Source organism: Coloeus monedula (genome assembly GCF_965178545.1).
Source record: "Coloeus monedula genome assembly, chromosome: 10".
Classification (NCBI taxonomy): Eukaryota; Metazoa; Chordata; class Aves; order Passeriformes; family Corvidae; genus Coloeus; species Coloeus monedula.
Genome location: NC_138790.1, coordinates 502,773 through 520,091, shown reverse-complemented (window position 1 = coordinate 520,091; position 17,319 = coordinate 502,773). Strand labels below are relative to the sequence as shown.

The 17,319-nt window shown below is 38.6% G+C and overlaps 1 protein-coding gene across 9 annotated transcripts in view; it reads left to right on the top strand.

Annotated features, from left to right (window-relative positions):
- The window catches only part of GIGYF2 (GRB10 interacting GYF protein 2), a 77,058-nt gene that overhangs the window by 10,775 nt on the left and 48,964 nt on the right, over nt 1-17,319 (top strand). For all 9 annotated transcript variants that reach the window (XR_014226714.1, XM_082288322.1, XM_082288321.1 and 6 more), the window contains 4 exons: nt 1,172-1,251; nt 3,829-3,958; nt 6,157-6,252; nt 11,287-11,395. Coding sequence is in view for 8 of the 9 variants with exons in the window: in XM_082288322.1 (XP_082144448.1) it covers nt 1,211-1,251; nt 3,829-3,958; nt 6,157-6,252; nt 11,287-11,395 (376 nt within the window). In the remaining variant the exon portion in view is untranslated. The remainder of the gene's footprint in view (nt 1-1,171; nt 1,252-3,828; nt 3,959-6,156; nt 6,253-11,286; nt 11,396-17,319) is intronic.

Genomic DNA, 17,319 nt, shown 5'->3' with positions numbered 1-17,319 from the left:
TTCTTTAATATCATTACTTTTGTGGCATATAAGAAAAAAATTGTTTCCTTTGTTTGGTTTTGTCTTGTTTTCTTCAGTATCTCATGCCCTTTTCACCTCTACCTCCCCAGATTTTGCTTTTCTTTTTCATCACCTTTTCATGCAAAATATAGACAAACTCCTGAAGTTCCTTATATAGTCCCTGGATCTGTTAAGGGATATGGTTCTGATACAGCAAAGTTCCCTCCCTGCCATTATGGGTTCTTGAAGTCTAATCAACCAGTGTCTGCAGATGATGCTTCAAATCTTTTTTTTTTCCTTGGGCTTTACCTACAGTGTGTTTGGTTGTTATAAAACCAAACTATCTTCCTCTGCAGATTTGGATTTGGTTGCTGCTGGAAGGAAAGAAGAGCTGTATTTATTGTGTGAAAAGTCACTTCTTCAGAACTGCCTGAGCTAGACTTGGTTCTGTTAGGGAAAAGTTCATAGCCTTACCTTAGTCTTGTTCTTTCCCTCCTGTATGGCTTCATCTGCTCTTATCCACAAACTCTGGATGTTTAGGAACTTGACCTGAGCTTTGCTAGTGTCTGCAGGACCTGCCTTGGCTAGTAGCAATGAAAGTAGCTGAAGTCTTAAGTTATGCTTTTTTTTTGCTTAATAAAACCAAGAATTAAAAAATACTGTCATTTGCCTGCAGAATTTTGGAGGATGTTGTAGCATTGGATATACTTGATCTTTAGAAGGCTTATTTTTCAAGAGTGAACAGTGGAAAATTCTGAATACTGTGCCACTCAGCTGGGAAATCTGTCTTGCTGTAATTCTAGTGGGGTTTTTATCCTCTTGTAATTGTCAGGAAGCAGCAGTTCTGTTAATTAAGCGTTACTGTTCTTAGAGAAGAGGATTATGCATCAAGTTCTCAGTGTTTGTACAAATTGTTTCCTCAGACACCCTGATCCAGTGTCCTGTTTGAGCTGTTATAGAGGGATTTAGGGAAGAAATCTTGATGCAATTGCTCCTATATTAGTAAATCAATCTGTGCTGAAGAGCTGAAATGGATTTCTTAAAAAAATTTTTCCATGTTATACATTTTTTCACTTCTTTGCATGTCCAGGTGTGCTTTTGTATTTTGAGTTAATCTATGAAGGGCTATATCAAACCAGCTGTTTTCATAATAAATATTTTTATTTTTCAGGTTCACGCTTTTTAAAAAAGAGAAATAGAACAGGAAAAAATGGCAGCAGAAACTCAGACACTTAACTTTGGGCCTGAATGGTAAGTTTTGTGTGTTTTGTCAGACTCCAGAACTTGTCTAAAAGGAAATTTTTTCCTTTGTAGCAGAATTTATTATGGGACTGAATGGGATACAGTATCTTTGTTGTTTCATCCTGCTTCACCTCAGTCCCTGGCCTGTGATGGAAATCAGTTCATACACAATGCCGATTGACAAAGTGAAGACTAATTTTGTAATATTGAGTTGGGTTTTGTGTTATGTTAATGCATAATTACCTTGCTGCCAAAGATTTGGGGGAGGTATGATGTCTATGATCTCGGAGGTAGGCACAGAATAATTAAAGATGTGCTTATTCAGTCTTTCTATGTGATGCATGTTAATAAGGAAGTTCTTAAAGTCTCCTCACTATACTTAAATCTATAGCTAAGCAAGCTTTTTCTTTTCCTGCTTTTAAAAACCCAAGTCCTGTATGGAATATGGTAAAAGTGAGTTTCATGTCAGTGTCCTGCATGTTTGTATTGAAAAGTGTCAGGAAAAGAGAACTATTGTGTTCAATCCATGCTGTCATATAATTTTGTCAACTGTTGGTTTTACAGCTTGTCTGAGTTGCATTGTCCTGGCTTTTGCTAAAGAGCAATTGCACAGCTGTGATTATTCAGTATTTGTTCCAATTTCTTGTTAAAGTATTGGTAATTTCAGTTACAGACAAGAATTCTGGGTTATGTGGTTTCTGAAGAGTGATTGGTTCCCAAGTGTGTGAATGGGAATGTGGAGTGGTTATAGGAAACACAGTTGCTGCATAGCATGTGGTAGGACTGTTACTGGAAGAACACATTCACTTTTGCTGACACATTTCTATACACAATGTACAGAAATTGGAGAGGATTCAGTGAAGAAATAAGACATGATTTGCAGCCTGTGAAACAATGAGAGCTCAGTCTATTTTGTTAGAATGAAAGAAGGTTAAAGAATGAATTTATCACTATCTATAAATATACCCACCAGGCAGATATCTTGTGCTGGAGCACTCTTCAGTGTAGGAGACAGACATGATTAGATTCTTGATGGATGGAAGCCAAAGTTATATTAAACAAAGAGAAGGGGGAAGACAATTCTAAAAAAAGCACATATTTTAGCAGTAGCTTCATTGCTGTGTCATAGTGAGGGGACTCTCATAGTGAGTCTCCAGTTAGTTTAAAAACCAGATTAGATTATGTATGGAAGCATATATTATACTTCAGTGAGTTGTTAGATTCTTACAGGAAAAATGGAACATAAGATTTATAATTTTTCTTTCGGGTTGCCTTATAGTCATGTCTGTCACGTAAGCTGCTGTATCACTTAACAGTCAAACTCTGGGTCACGTTTGACCTGGATTGGTGTTGAGCATTGTACTGAGCCATCTAGTCCTTTAAATAATTCTTGTGCAGGCATGGTTTGTTTCAAAGTGGTATGTAGAGGAACTGCCACGGGGTGGCACCAAACTAAAAAAATAAGATCGACATTTGACTTGCAAATGACTTTTTCCTTTCTGTTTAAAGAACAATAAAACAAATGGAAGCATGCTTCAATAATTAGGTGAAAGGTAGTGTCTGAATCACCATTTTAGTTTAGAGCCCCTTACCTTCAAAGGATTTTTTGATTGCTGAGAAGAGCTTTTATTGTTTTACTTGTCTAAGTTGCCCATCAAAGAGAATGTAAGAAAATGGGCAGAGTTTTGTTTCTTGACACACATATCCTTTTGTAAAACGTTCCTCAAACTCAAAAATGCCGAACATTTGAGTAGCTGAGGAAGTGGCTCTGTAGAATGAGACTAAATCACCTGCACAGTGAGAATAATGTATAACGGTAAGATGCAACCTTCCAGAAGTTAAGTAACTTACCTGTGTGGGATGGGAACAAATGTAATAGCATATTTATCTGCTACCGTAAATTAGATTGTCGCTTGCAATATCTCTGAAGTAGTGTCACTATATTTTATACATCTCTTTTTTAAAAATTTTATTTTTTCTTTTATTGATAGCCTAAGTTAAATGGTATATACGCTCTTAAAAAAAGCCATTTATTTTAACTTGTGGAAAAGAGATTTATGGTGAGGAAGGATTCCAGAGACACAAGAAGAAACTTTGCTATAAAATTTAGTGTGCTATACTGTTAAACTTCATGAAACATCTGAATAAACTCCTTCCTTAGCTTAATATTTGCTGCACTCTCCTAGCATGGTAAGAATTTTTCTTGTCAAAAAGAAGCTGTTGTCATTAAGATGCCCCGCTGATTTGTGTGCAGACTGTGTAAATAGCTTAGGCAAGGCTTTAGGGGGGTATATCTGGCTTGCTATACAGTCAACATAAGAGTTTTCCTGAGGCAAGTTGAATTCCTTGATGTGCTCGTGGGAATTTTTTTTTTTCATGCTTTCCTGGCTATGGGTAAAACAAGGGAGGCTCCTCCACTCTTCCTATTGAAGCACTGAGATTTAGAATTTTGAAGTTAAACTGTTAATGTCTTCACTTTCAGTATTGTATTTATTTTGTGTCAAATCTGTAAATGTGCAGAGGGGTGGTAGCACAGGTGAAGATATTCTCAATTCAGTTTTCATTGCTTTTCTGCTTTCTTTTTAGGCTGCGAGCTTTGTCTAGTGGCGGGAGTGTGACATCCCCTCCTCTGTCTCCGGCTTTGCCGAAGTACAAACTAGCAGACTATCGCTATGGGAGAGAAGAAATGTTGGCACTTTTTCTAAAGGATAATAAGGTGAGCAGGAAGAGGAAGATGGCCTGATGTGTGTATTCCTAATGACAGTCTTGTGATTAGGAATAGTTGTTTGTATTTTGTGATTATGGACAAGGAAATCATGTATCCCTTGCAATCCCAGACTGAAGAGGGCTGACTGGGGGGAGGGGGGGGTTTGTGTGTGTGCTTGTTTGATTGCACTTTTTCCGCATCCAGTGTGTTTTTGGGAGTTTTGTTTGTTTGTATTTTTGTTTGTGTGGTTTTTGGTTTTGGTTTTTTTCCATTTTGGGGGTAACTTCCTGTACCCCAGAGAACAAAAAAAACCTCACTGCCATATTCAGTCCCAACTGCCAGAGATGACTGTGGGTTAAAGTCTCCTTGCAGCTGTGCAGATTTGCTTGCCTCAGTAGGATTTTATTTAATGTAGTACATAATAGTTATTTGATTCAGCTACAGAGTCAGGCAGTAAATCATATGAGCAGATCATCTGGAAAAAGCAAGAGGTCTCTATTTATCCCATTTTAAGTCAATTCACTTTAGCAGGTAACTAGCCCAGTGAGAGCAGTCTTCAGGTAGCTCACTTCCTGGGAATCAGGACACAGAAACAATGACATGTAATGCATAAGAGCAGTATAGAAAGTCAAGAACTTCCTTCTGGTTTCACTTCACACAAAGGTTGTCAGTTATGTAAAAGATTATATAAAATTTCAGAGATCTTTCAGGCAAATTATTTATACATTTTGCAGCTGTAAACATTGGGTTTTTCTCTAGGTGGTGACAGTGGTTGGTTAATTGTTGCAGCAGACTTGGAAGTCTGAATCCTCCTGAAAGCCTTACCCTTCAAGGAGGGAGAGACTGCAAGAAATGATGTCAGGATTGTGTCTTGGGCTTGGAATGGAGATGGGCACACACGGCTTCATGTTCCTATCCTGTCTTGGCTGTGCTGACATTCTCGTATAATGCTGGGAGCCCTGCATTACTCAAACATGAATTTAAGGGCATCAGATGTCAAAGATTTTTCTAAGTCTGTTAAGTGTGGGATAGTTTAAAGCCATGCTTTAACATGCAGAATTGTCCTGTTCTACTTCAGGAAACAGCAATTTAAATCTTGATGTTATGCTTGAATAGGTCAGCCAGTCAGAGGTCATTGCTTTTTGCAGTTTGTGTTTGTTATGTCAGATGATGCTGAGACCTCTGCTGTTGGGGCTGATTCAGAACAATCCTTGAATATCCTGTGTTTTGGAAGTTTTCCCACCGGTATGAATGGTCCAAAAGAATATTTTCTTCCTACGTGTTTCCCAGAAGGGCATAATGGTTAGAGTATGTCTTTGTTTTGATATCCACATGTTTCCAGGGTGTTGAGTGATTCTAGTTATGACAACTGAGAGGACCCTTGAGAGTGGTTCTAGTCAGCTAGTAGATGTCAGCAATGTTTTTAAGCTGTTGCTTCTCTGATTAAGAGACTGACTGAAAGCAGGAAGACTTCTGCTAGCATATATCTAAATGAAAAAATGTCTTCGGTGTTATGAACTAAATGTTTTTGAAGCAGTTGTCCGTTGGCATAATTAGAGCTCACTTTGGCTGTATGTAATTGGAGCTTCTTGTCCACATTCTCAAGGTCACATCTATTGATGGAGGTTCTGATTCAAAATTAGTGTTAACATTTATTTTGATTTAAATCATTAGTGTTCTCTACATAATCTATATAGTTTTGTTGTACTTGGCTTTTCTTGTGTGATTTTTTGGTTGGTTGGTTTGGGTTTGCGGGTTTTTTTTTTTTTTTTTTTCCCTTCTCTCCTGGTTGGTTGTAAATTGGAGTTGCTTACTTTAAATCAAATACAACCTCTGTGCTGGACGTGGTAGTTTTGTTAATTAAAAATCTGGCTATAAAAATGCGTTGAAGTTAAAAGCAATAGTTTTTAATTTACCACATGAAATGTCACTTGATTCTTATTTAAGCTGCAATGATGGGTAAGTTTGAGTTCTGATGTCTGTGGCCTTGTTGGGTGGGTGTTGTCTTGTTTATAAGAATTTTTTTTGCTGAGGGTTGTACATTTCCAGTGGAATTATACCTACCCCCAGTAAAAGTTACTGGAAGTACTGGGTGGATGCAGATAGTTGGCAGAATAAAATTTTTTTGTGAATCAATGTGTGTGGCATCATCCCTGGAGTGGAAATACTACTTGGATGTAGTAGAATGCTCTTTTTCTTTCATCCAGATACCTTCAGACCTTCTGGATAAGGAATTTCTGCCTATTTTACAAGAGGAGCCCCTGCCACCACTGGCACTTGTACCTTTTACAGAAGAAGAACAGGTTCGTGTACTTTTTTTTTTTTTAAATCTTCAGATTGTTATTAGTGTAAAGACATAATGAAGAGTATGCTTCCATTAAGAAAAACAATAAAATTTGAGATTAGTATGTTTCAGAGTGTAGGAGTTTGAAAACAAGCCAACAGGAGATTCCAAGTCAGATCTACAATTTAATAGGAAAATTAAAATAGAGGCAATGATACAGAAATTCTTGACTTAAACTGACAGTGAGAATACAACCTGACACCCTGTTGGTCAGGGTGGTGGTAACAGTCTGATTAAATGGTGGCTGCAGTCCTGTTGGAGTGATAGATGGGATTCTGTTGAAGCGGTGATCCTGGAGAGGGGTCTGGTCCTTCTCTGGAGGTCCAGTGGTGCATATTGAGCTGGTGTCCTCTGGGAATCCAGTGGTAGTGCTCTCCTGGTGTTCCAAGCCTCAGATTATATCCAGATAGGAATGCTTGGTTCCTCCCCCTGGGCGGAGCATCTCACAAAGGGATGATGTAATTCTGAGTCATGGAGATAACTCCCTCTGGGCAGCTATCAGGCTGAGTCATGGAGAAATTAAAGAACACTGCCCCACCTATTTTAACAGCTCATGAAGATGGTAATAAAATACATACTTTTGGTTACACCTTTTCATTGTAACCCAGGACACAGAGAAAGAAATTATGAAAGCATACTGTGTTGGCATAAAGTTTAAATTCTATCCATGCTCAATTATTGTCTTAAATTTGAAAAAATATTTTTTCATACAATGTTCTGTTGAACAACATTAACAGGTTGTTGAATCCAGGATCATCATCTGGGAAATATTACCTGTTTTTTAAGTATGCACCATTTTCAGATCATTGACATTTTCTACAGTTTTTTACCACCATCTCTTTGGTACCCATAGAGTCACTGAAGTGGCTAAGTTCTGTAGCTTCAGTTTTGTGTTCTTTAGAGAAGTGCTGAAGCTTTTTGACTGTTAACATTTGTTAAGAAGATGCAGTACTGTTAACTGCTCTGTATATAAGCAGTTGCTTGTTTATCTCCTCCTTTGGTGTCTGTAGGTATTTAACCATATAGAGGTGTACAAGATAAGAGTGAGAACAGGTAGTCCATAAGGATTCCATTTCAAGGATGACTGATCTGGGTAGTTTGAAAGCTCTTGCTTTAGATTTGATTCCTGATGGAGAAAACTGCCCACCTTCTATGGATGAATGCCTCTGACTTTTGACTCTGAACTGATTCCCTCCTTCTGGCTGCCAGAACTTTAGATTTTGCAGTTGCTCTCCAATTTGTCATATTTCTTAGCACTTTTCTTATTTCATAATACTGTGGTTTGGTTTTTTGTGGTTGGTTTTTTTTTTTTTTTTCTAATAGGAAGCTGAGTACTTTTACTGGCTTGAGTAATTTGATTTTTGCAGGGGTGGTAGTGTTACTATTAGTTTCTTAAGATATCAGAGCATCCTCCTTCCTTTGCCTGCCCCAGACTGTTGTGTTCTTGAATTTTTCATTTCATTTTGTGCCTGGGTGTTTTGGTATATCCTCTTCACGTCTTCTGGGCTGCCTTCCTCTTCAGAGTTGGTCCATATTTTCTTGTGTCTCTGTAGGATACTGTCATTTTACACAAGATGCTAATGGTTTCATTTTTAATCAGCAGTTATATTTGAGTTCACATGGATACACTGGAAGCACTTCATGTCATAGTTTGTCTTAAAAGGCAACTGAGATTGAGATTATGCTTTTATGGGAAGTCTTATCTTAGCTCCTGTTCTTGACTAGGAAGAGAAGGGATTCAGGCAGCAAGCCCCAGAAATGGTTAGCCAGACATATGGTAGCACACCTAAATGTTGAACCCTTTTGGACATACTGTTTTGCTGATGCATAGTGGAGTCCTTCAGGGAGGACTACAGGCCTTTTACAGTTTGAGGGGATCCTGACTTTTGGTGATTGTCACAGTACTGTCTGCAGAGAATAACACGAGTTGAAGGCTATGGTATTGAAAGTGTGCTGAGTGCAGATGGGATGGTAAGTGCTGCTGAGCTTCAGGGTTAGGTGTGGTCCTCTGCTGCAGTGCCCAGTGTGTCACCAGTCTTGAAAACTCCTGAGGAGTTGGTGCGGACTGTGTCACTGCTTTTTCCTGCTCCTTTTCACCTGTAATCATACAGTAGCCTTTAAGCAGCTTAACAATTCTCTAAAATCTCCAGAAAAATCATAATCTGAAAGAAGAGCTCCCTATTCCATTTTTAAGAAAGCTTTTCCTTTAAGGCTTTCTGGGGACCCAGAGGATGTGAACAGTCTGGTTTTTCATGTCCTTTTCTCCCATCTTCATGACTGAAGGTACCAAGGGAATGGCATTTTTTAAGTTAGAAATTCTGGTGTTTGTTCCCCATGACATAACATTGTTTGTCACTAAGAATCATATTCAGAAGTGATCTTGAGGTGAATATTAGTGGGTTTGCTGCTAGCTGTGGTGCAGGAAAGTTCTTACAATTGAGATTGACAAAAGAGTTTAAAAACCTTTTTACCCCCTCCATGAATACTTAGAATAGAATTATCGTCTCAGAACCTGAGGGGCAGGGGTTTGGGAGTCCTTAGAGGAGAGGCTGATCAGAACACTAGTACTTTGTCATAGTGTTCAATTGCAGCTGAGCCTGTCAGGATTACTTTGGGGTTAGATTCAGAACAATTCCTGCTGTGTTATGCACCTGATGGCATTGCGGTTGTATGTGTACTGTGTCAGGGAAGAACTTGTCTCAAGCTGATTTAAAGATGTGTTATCTAGGGATGGATGACAAATAATGTCAGCTTTATGAATTTAAACTTAAATGTGTTTAGTCGTGTAGGATTTAGTTAGATACTTAAGGCTGCAGTGTTCCCTGTAACAGGACATGGACATGCTTTGGATGGAATTGCTGGTTCTTTTTATGTAAAATGGTACTTTCCTGATGATAAAGTTGCTGAGCTAACCTAGATTCAACTGATTCACCTAGAGTGATATAATATAATATGTTTATAATAATAGATTTGTCTAAGATGTGTTTCCGGGGTAGTGTCTGTTGAAGCAAAGAAGGTTTCTGCAGATGGCTTTAACAGGGCTTTCCACCACAGAGCACTGGCAATGTGCAGCAAATGTTCCTTTACCTTTCCTACTGCTCCCCTTTTTTCTGTTTACATTAGGAAAGAATTTGGTTGTCTTAATTTTACCTGCTTGCATGTCAGGGAGGCTCAAACTCTTGCTGAATATAATGGAATCCTTTTGTGTCCTCCTTGGTTATATTCCTGACATCTGTTTCCTAAGACATCTTCACTTGCTCCTAAAGCTGTTTTGCAGCAGCTTTGTTCTTTGGTGTGCTTCATCAGCACCGGTCATTGAAGGAATACATTGATCAACAGTAGGGCAATTTTTTCTTTTTTGGCTTTGTTTTTTTATTGCGTACTGTGATCTTACCATGTGGATTGTTACCACTATGCCTTCACTGAGGCAGGCTCTACAGAGGGGAGGGAGAAGTTTCTCAGAGTGCAGGCAGACAAGTCAAATTAAAAATTAATTGGAAAAGAAGGTAAGATTGTTATTTTGTTCTTACTGGAAGAAAAAGGCATAAAAAAAGAAGAGGAATCTCCTATGCAAGACAATGATTCTGATAAATAGGTTAAGTATGATTTTGTAGTGAAGTATTTCAGCACTTCACAAAAAAGCAGAAGTATCAACACCAGGAAAGGTGGTGGTTTGCTCAGAGGCAGATGGAGGTGGTTCCTTTTGACTTGCTGTTGAAATGGTTGCTTTAAACTTTAGGAGCTAGCTCAGAAAACAGTCAGATTTACTGGAAGCTGACCATACTATTTTGCCATGCATGACTGCATTTTTTCTTTCCCCTCAAGTCTAATCAGTTATGAATTCTCTCTTGAAGGAAGATCTACTTTTGTAGGTAGCACATATCAAGCAGTTTCTGAAATGTTTCTGTAGTGTATTAGAACTCCTTCGAATGCCTGTTGGCTTTGATGTTAGTGATGTAGATTTTAAATGGTATGTAATTGCTTGTCTTGTTCTCTTAAGATCTTCAAAGTCATAGTAATTCCAATGAGTTGATGTAAGCAACTTGCCGACTTTAAATTCCTTTCAAGAAGCCTGATACAACAGCTGTTTGGAGTCCTTTGCATTCTAATTATTGAAAACTTGCATTCAGAAAGCATGTGTCAATTCAGGTTTCCTCGTTAATGTTTCTGAACATGCTTCTGAATTCTTTGGCCCCATTTTCCAAGTATTTGTGCTCAGAGAATAGGGCCTGAGTTGGTTATATTTATTTATATATAATATAAATATTATATTTATTTATATAATAGTATATTTATATTATTATTGAAATAGCTTTTTCTTTAGCAGTTATTTCATATTAAGCTAAACTTAAATCTTACTGGTGTTTATTGTCTTATGAAAATGAGTATCACTTAAATTTCAGATGCCTTAAGTACACTTAGTTTTTCCTAAAATATGTTGCTCTTGTGATATGTTTAAAGAATAAAAAGGCTTATTTCTGTAAAGGAGATTGGTAAATACGATTTTATTCAAGTTCTCTTGGTCTTTAAACGTTCCTGCTTTCCTTAAGAAGTGTAGAATTGGTATTAATTAATTGGTGTCAGGTATAGGCAGGTGCCAGTCTTTTTTTGCAACGGAATGTGTGTTTAACACTGCTGATGTTCTGATGGCTTCTGTGCTGTCATCACCTGATAAAGGAGTAGGTGTTCAAATGCTTACTTCAGAGCACAGAAATCTCAGCTAAGTAACTTGAAAATGCTAATATTGACCAAGATCCTTTTAGAGACTGCTTCAGCTGCTTATGTATGCATGGAATCCTTTTCCTTTCTAGTGTTAATTGTAGAGAATTTGTAATGAACACAAAGAAAACAAAGCCAAATTTAACATAATGGTAAATGTTTCTGTTTTTTCTTTTTGTTTGGTTTTTATTGGGTTTTTTTTGTGTATTTGTTTATGGTTTCTCTCTGAAGGTTTTTCCAGTTAAATCTGATTGTGACTCTTTCTTCTTGGCAGAGAAATTTCTCGATGTCTGTAAACAGTGCTGCTGTCCTGCGGTTGACGGGACGCGGAGGAGGAACGGTGGTAGGGGCTCCTCGAGGTCGAAGTTCCTCTAGAGGTCGAGGTGAGCTGCCAGTGGGATGTGCTCCAATGTATCCAGGTGATCCAGGTTAAAGCTGCTCAGAGATATTAAGTGGAGCTTGGCTAGAGCCATGTGTTCTCATGCCCAACTTCTTTTTGCTTAAAGCTTTGAAACCTTTCCAACAAGGTGGTGCTGTAGAATGAATATTGTGTTTAGTGATGATTCTGCACACCTTAGTGCAGAACTGGTATCTCTGTTATATGCCTTTGCCAGCTTGGTGGGTGGGAAAGCAAAAGGGAGAGGTGGTTTTGAGGTGGAATATGAAATTATTTGGTTCAGAATTTTTAGAAATAACTTTATTAAAAGCATAAAACCAATTTATAAGGAGAGGGTGGAAAAATCTGCGAATGTATTTAAACCATCAAGGTTGTAGTGGATTGTGTTCAGTGTTCTGAAAAGCCATCTTCATTTGTTAACATCCTGAATGTAAACGGGAGAAGGTTAATGGAAAGATGTAATTGAATTTGGGAGACATTTGAGTCTTTCCAGTTTTAGTGCATCACTGTAGTTGATGTCTCATCCAGGATCGCCTCAAACATTTGCAAATGAATTGATAAAATGTGCTGAAGCCATATTGCTAAATTAAAACCAAGCTGTTAAACCCAGAATTTATCTTAGCAATTCCCTTTCAATGTATGCACTTCTGTGAACTCTTTTTTGGGGGCTTTATATATAAATATGATGTGTTGCATTTAGAATAGTGAGAAGCTAGTAACTTGGAAATACTGAGTAACTAATATTGTAATCTCTGTCTTTGAGGGTGCTTAGGTGAGGTTTCTCTTAGAGCCCTTTTAAATTTAATTTTACATGTCCTTAACGGGTGATATTTTCAGTAAAATCTTCAGAAAGCACTTAATATATAATTAGATGCTTGACCAGAATTTTGCTTTGACTTAATGTGTTCTCTCATTTCTGTTCTTGTTCCTTAATCCTTCTTTCTTTTTAGCTTACATCTCTCAGATATTTGTAGGTTGTTGTCTATCTTCTTGTGGTTGCTTCCCAGCTAAGATGCAGATTTAAACTTTTTATGAGACTTTCACCAGAATTTCCTGTTGCTTTGCCATTGTATTTGCACAAATGCTCAGGGTTTCATTTAAGAAACAAGCGTTTGCATGTATGTAGATGTGTGTACTCATCTGGGAGTTGCTTTTTTGTTTTATTTTAATGTGTGTATTTCTACCACCTATGTTTCACTTTTGCTAGGAATACATGTATTGGTTATTTTTTTTTTAGATGCATCAGGATGTAATTCTGCAAAATTAAATTATTGCTGCTTAAAATTTGGTGATTTGAGATCATACACCCACTAGTGTGCTCCCTAGTTTCAATATCGAGATACTTTGATAATTTCTAATTTGGCAAACCCTTTATTTTCCTTTCTTTTGTCAAATTTCTCTTTTTTTTCTTGCAGCACCATTAACAAGGTCATCCTTATGCAGTGAGCAGTGGGTTGTTTTTTAATTGCCTCCACTAGTTTCAGTGAGGTTGTAAGGCTAAATGTGGCAGAATATGGCTTCTAATCCAGTAATTGTATTACTCAGTATACTTTTATGCATGACTGTTTTGTTTGGCAGTAAAGTTTGATTCCTTACCTTTTAGTGGACAGAACTTAAAATGTATGCAGTATTAAGACTGGGAAACCAGGAATACGTGCAGCAGCTTTCAGACATAGTTCATTTTTAAGATTTGTTAAGAAATACTAGCAAGAACTTTGTTGCAAAATTAATCTTTTTCACTTTCTTTTTTGTTTTATCCTAATTTGATCTTCTAATGTGTTGGAATTGTTACATGGTTTGCTTGTTAGGCTCCTCTGACATTCTTCTGCTAAGCTGTAAAGGACACATTTCTGCAGTAAATTTCTTCAGCTTTCTGAGCTTTCCTTCTTTCGTTGATCCTGGTTGCTGCTTGTTTTCTCCACTCTTCCCCTCTTCTTCCCATGAGCAATTGGTGTTGGGCTCTAGGCATGAAACTTCCCAAAGTTTCTGTATCTCAGCAAAGAAATTAAGGCTTTTGCCAGGACACAATGGTACCATTTTCATAATTTATACACGTGATGCTGTTGTGGCCAAGGACGTTTTTTCCCATAGTTATTTTTGAAAATTCAATATAGGACTGTTGACGTGATGTTTTGATTTATAAAAATGTTGCTTGTAAGTAGCAGGCTTTAAATGCAGTTTTGTTTTTTCAAGTTACAATGAAAAGGACTTGAAATTTCTTTGGAGTTTGTTCACTAAATGAGCTGCCTCACTTAATAGTTGGAAAACATTTTTATTGCACTGCAGAATTGCCTGGGTTCAAAAGGTTTTCTGGTGTTTTCCATGAACTTTACACAGTTGTATGCAACAAAGCTGCTGCCGAGCCAGTGTGGGCTTCAGCTTTACCAAAATGAGATTGCTGTCTTGAAGGGACTCGCACCACAGCAACTTCAGAGAGGAATTTGCATGTGTGATTAGATTTGTTAATGAAGTTCCCTCACTGAGGCACAAATCATGGAATTGTGTTCCAGCATTTGAGAACATGAGAAGCAATCTGTGGTGGATTGTCAAGGGGAAGAAATGCTGGTAAAAGGAGTGTTATGGCTAGAACTCTGACTGGGATTCACTTACCAGTATTTAAAAGTGCAAGTTAGCACTCAAATATTTTCTGGGTAGTCACCCCAACTTTTACTGACAATGGTTATGTTGCGATGATGAGAGCATGCTTACTATGTGGAAGTTGCTTTGATTTTTGGTTTGGTTTGTTTTTTAAAAAAGAAGTTGTAGCCTCTAAAGAAACCAAGTACTTGCACGTGACTCTTTTCTAATTGACTTGTTTTCCTGGGAGCTCCCTGTGGTGTGCAGTTAAGCCCTGTGCTTTGTGCTGGCAGGACTGGAATGTCAGCATTCATGAATAAGAGCCTCAGATGAGGAGAGATTTAAATAGTCCCTGGAATGGGCTGTAAGCTTACAGACACTTTGTTTTGTAGCTGTTCTCCCTTTGGTTAAGACTGTTAGGAAGGGTCCTTTGCTTCCCATTAGAGCTCTTTCCCCACCCACCCTCTGCCCTTTGTAGTCTGTTTTTGCCGCTGTTGGAAAGTGTGTCAATGGCGTGAAAGTGTAATGTTCTCGTATCTAAACAGCAATAGTTGAACTACAGTTAATCTGTTTTTCCCAAACAGTATTATGGCTGTGATTGTAGATCCTAAACTCCAGTTATGCTGTAATTTCAAGAATTTGCTTCTTGTATTCTGTAGGGTTTGGTTTGGGTTTTTTTCGTAATGACAATTAGAATGACAGTTTGTGCTGCGGCTTACCCTCCTGCTTGTGTCTTACATTTTTACTTAAATTCAAACTCGTCTGTTTTTCAGGTTAGAGACTTGGCTGTTATGATTGCAGTGTCCATTGGATTGATGTCCTCATCCTGAGGTTTTTGAGAAATTACTGAAATAAAAATGACACAGTTGCTCCACTCAGTTCTTAAATGGAAAGGTTTATTGGCATTTATTGACTTTGCATTCAGTACTTCGTGCAACATATGCACTTAGTCTGCTGCTTGTGTGTCAGGCTTTTTTTTTTTTTTTTCAGAAGTGGCATTCTGTTTAAAATAAGCCATGGAGTGCAGAAGCAGAATGTCAAATGGTGTGCTTACATGTGTAGTTTTATCTTCTCTGCAGGCATTTCTCATGCATTTTGTGACCAGCATTAGCTGTGTCCTAGTGTGCACTTCCAGGTCAGACCCATCCATGTAGTACTTGCTGAATGACTGACTTTGCACACCACAGTTTCCCTGGCTGACTTTGCACACCACCGTTTCCCTTGACTGGCTGCTTCTCTTCTGTAGCTTGGTAGGATCTGTTTGATGCTTCCTGCACCATAGTCTGCTTGGTGTCTGCTGGGGCTGCACATGTGCTTCTGCTGGGCACTGTTGGATGGGTCTATGTTGTTCCCACACATGGATGGGGTGGCAACACAGCCAAGGCAGAGGTGGCTTCAGCAGTCCTGTCCAGTACTATGTGGTATCACTACAGCTGGTGGTTGAGTACTGTGACCCCACAGGTAGCCTTAACCTGAATGTCTAAGATCAATTGTTTGGACATTTTTCAAAGTTATTTTTTAATTCAGACCATTTTGGTGGCTGAACACAACTGAAATACTGATGAACTGTGATATGGGAGCGGTGAGTGGGGGGAGGTTTCTCAGGCTGTGATTTCACATACTTTTAAGTGGCTATAAGTCGTGCTGCTGGTAAAACAGCATTTTTGCTCTCATACAGGACACTTGCTTTATTTGCTGGTGAAATGTCCCATATTGGCAGCGTTCTGGTGCTGGTGGCATGTGTCTGCTCTCAGCAGGCAGCGTGCGCTCACCCTCGCTCACCCTGCAAGGGGAGCACTGCAGTGCTGCTGCCGCTCACTGTACAAGCCTGCTTTGTTTCTGTTGGGAAAGTGTATGCAGCTTTCCACCTCTGCTACCTCAGAGACAGGAGATGACTCAGTGCCTCTGTTCTGTTTTGACTCTGTGAACTGCTTCGGCTTTATTATCTCTTGTGAGAAGAAGGAAGAGAGCTTTCCTGTAGTGAAGAAATTAGGCAAAGATTGCTATTGCATGAGCTGCTGAAACTTTTCTCGCTTTTATTTGTGAAGAATAACAACTTTGAGTCGTTTTCCAGGATTTTAGGGGACCCATAATGCTTTAACTGGATAAACATCATGCTGGTTTTGATGTTGTATCACATCTTCCTGTTTCTTGCCTTAGCAACTTGTTTTACACTTGTGACTGTGGTCAACCTTGTAGTATCAGACTTGCCTTGCATAGTGAAGGTATCTGTGTTTCTAATAACTCTCATAGGTCTGATGCTAATTTCTTCTCTGTTACCTAGAGTGCTCCATCAGCTCCTCTGCCTCTCCTTGAGTTTATGTAAGAACAGCTATACTGAATATGGCAAGGGTTTGCTCAACTCCATAGTGTCCATAGTCTAGCAACAGCCAAAAGGAGGCATCTTGGCAAGAGAATAAGGACTGAGGAAAACACAAAGGTGAAGAGGCTCAGCTGCCAGATATTTGCAGCTCAGTGTATTTCCTGAACCAGATGTGGCCTCTGTTAATGAGTTTTGTTTATCTTCTTTGAGTTTGTCCAGTCTTCATCTGAACTTAAGCATCCTCAAAACTTTGTGGTAAGGAAGGCTGCATCTTTGTGATTGTGGGAGATCTGCCACTGATCAGCTTTGCTGGTGATAGAACAAGATAGTTTTGTCCAAAGAGGATGTTAAAGTAGTTCCTTATACACCCTGCAACCAGTTCTGCCTGATACAAAAGCAGTTGTGTATTTGAAGACTCTGACTGGCTTATCTATGGATCACTTTCCTTTTTCTCTGCCTGAAAAGCAACTTTCTGCCCTTTTCCCCTGCTGCCTGTTCTGAGAGATTTGGTATAGAATAGTAGAAAAACTCTTGCAACTGTCATGATTATTTCAAAGTTTTCTAGTCATAAGGCACTGAAACATGGTATGATTCCTTGATGCATTCAGGTGTCCTTAGATTTTAAATGTAGAGGCTTTTTATTACTACTTTCTTCAGAAGACTACAAGGACTTCAGTCCATTCTGAAGGTGTTCATTTCCTGTTTAATTTGGTCATTCTGTCTTACTGCTCCAGATCTCTGGTCTGGTTTGCACCTTGTGCTTTGAGGTGGTTTTTTCTTTGAAGCCAGAAAGAGAGAAATATGAAAAGATTGATGTTTGAGACACTTACACAGCCAAGAATTTGTCTTAGCAGGTGCTTTTTAGGTTCTAGAACTTGACTATAGAGACTGCATGTATATGCAGGCAAGGCATTATCCTGACAACTAGCTGATAGATGTTCCACTTGTTCATCTTCTTCCCATGAGGTCATTGAAATGGTAAATTAGCTGATTAAAAACCTGCCATTTCT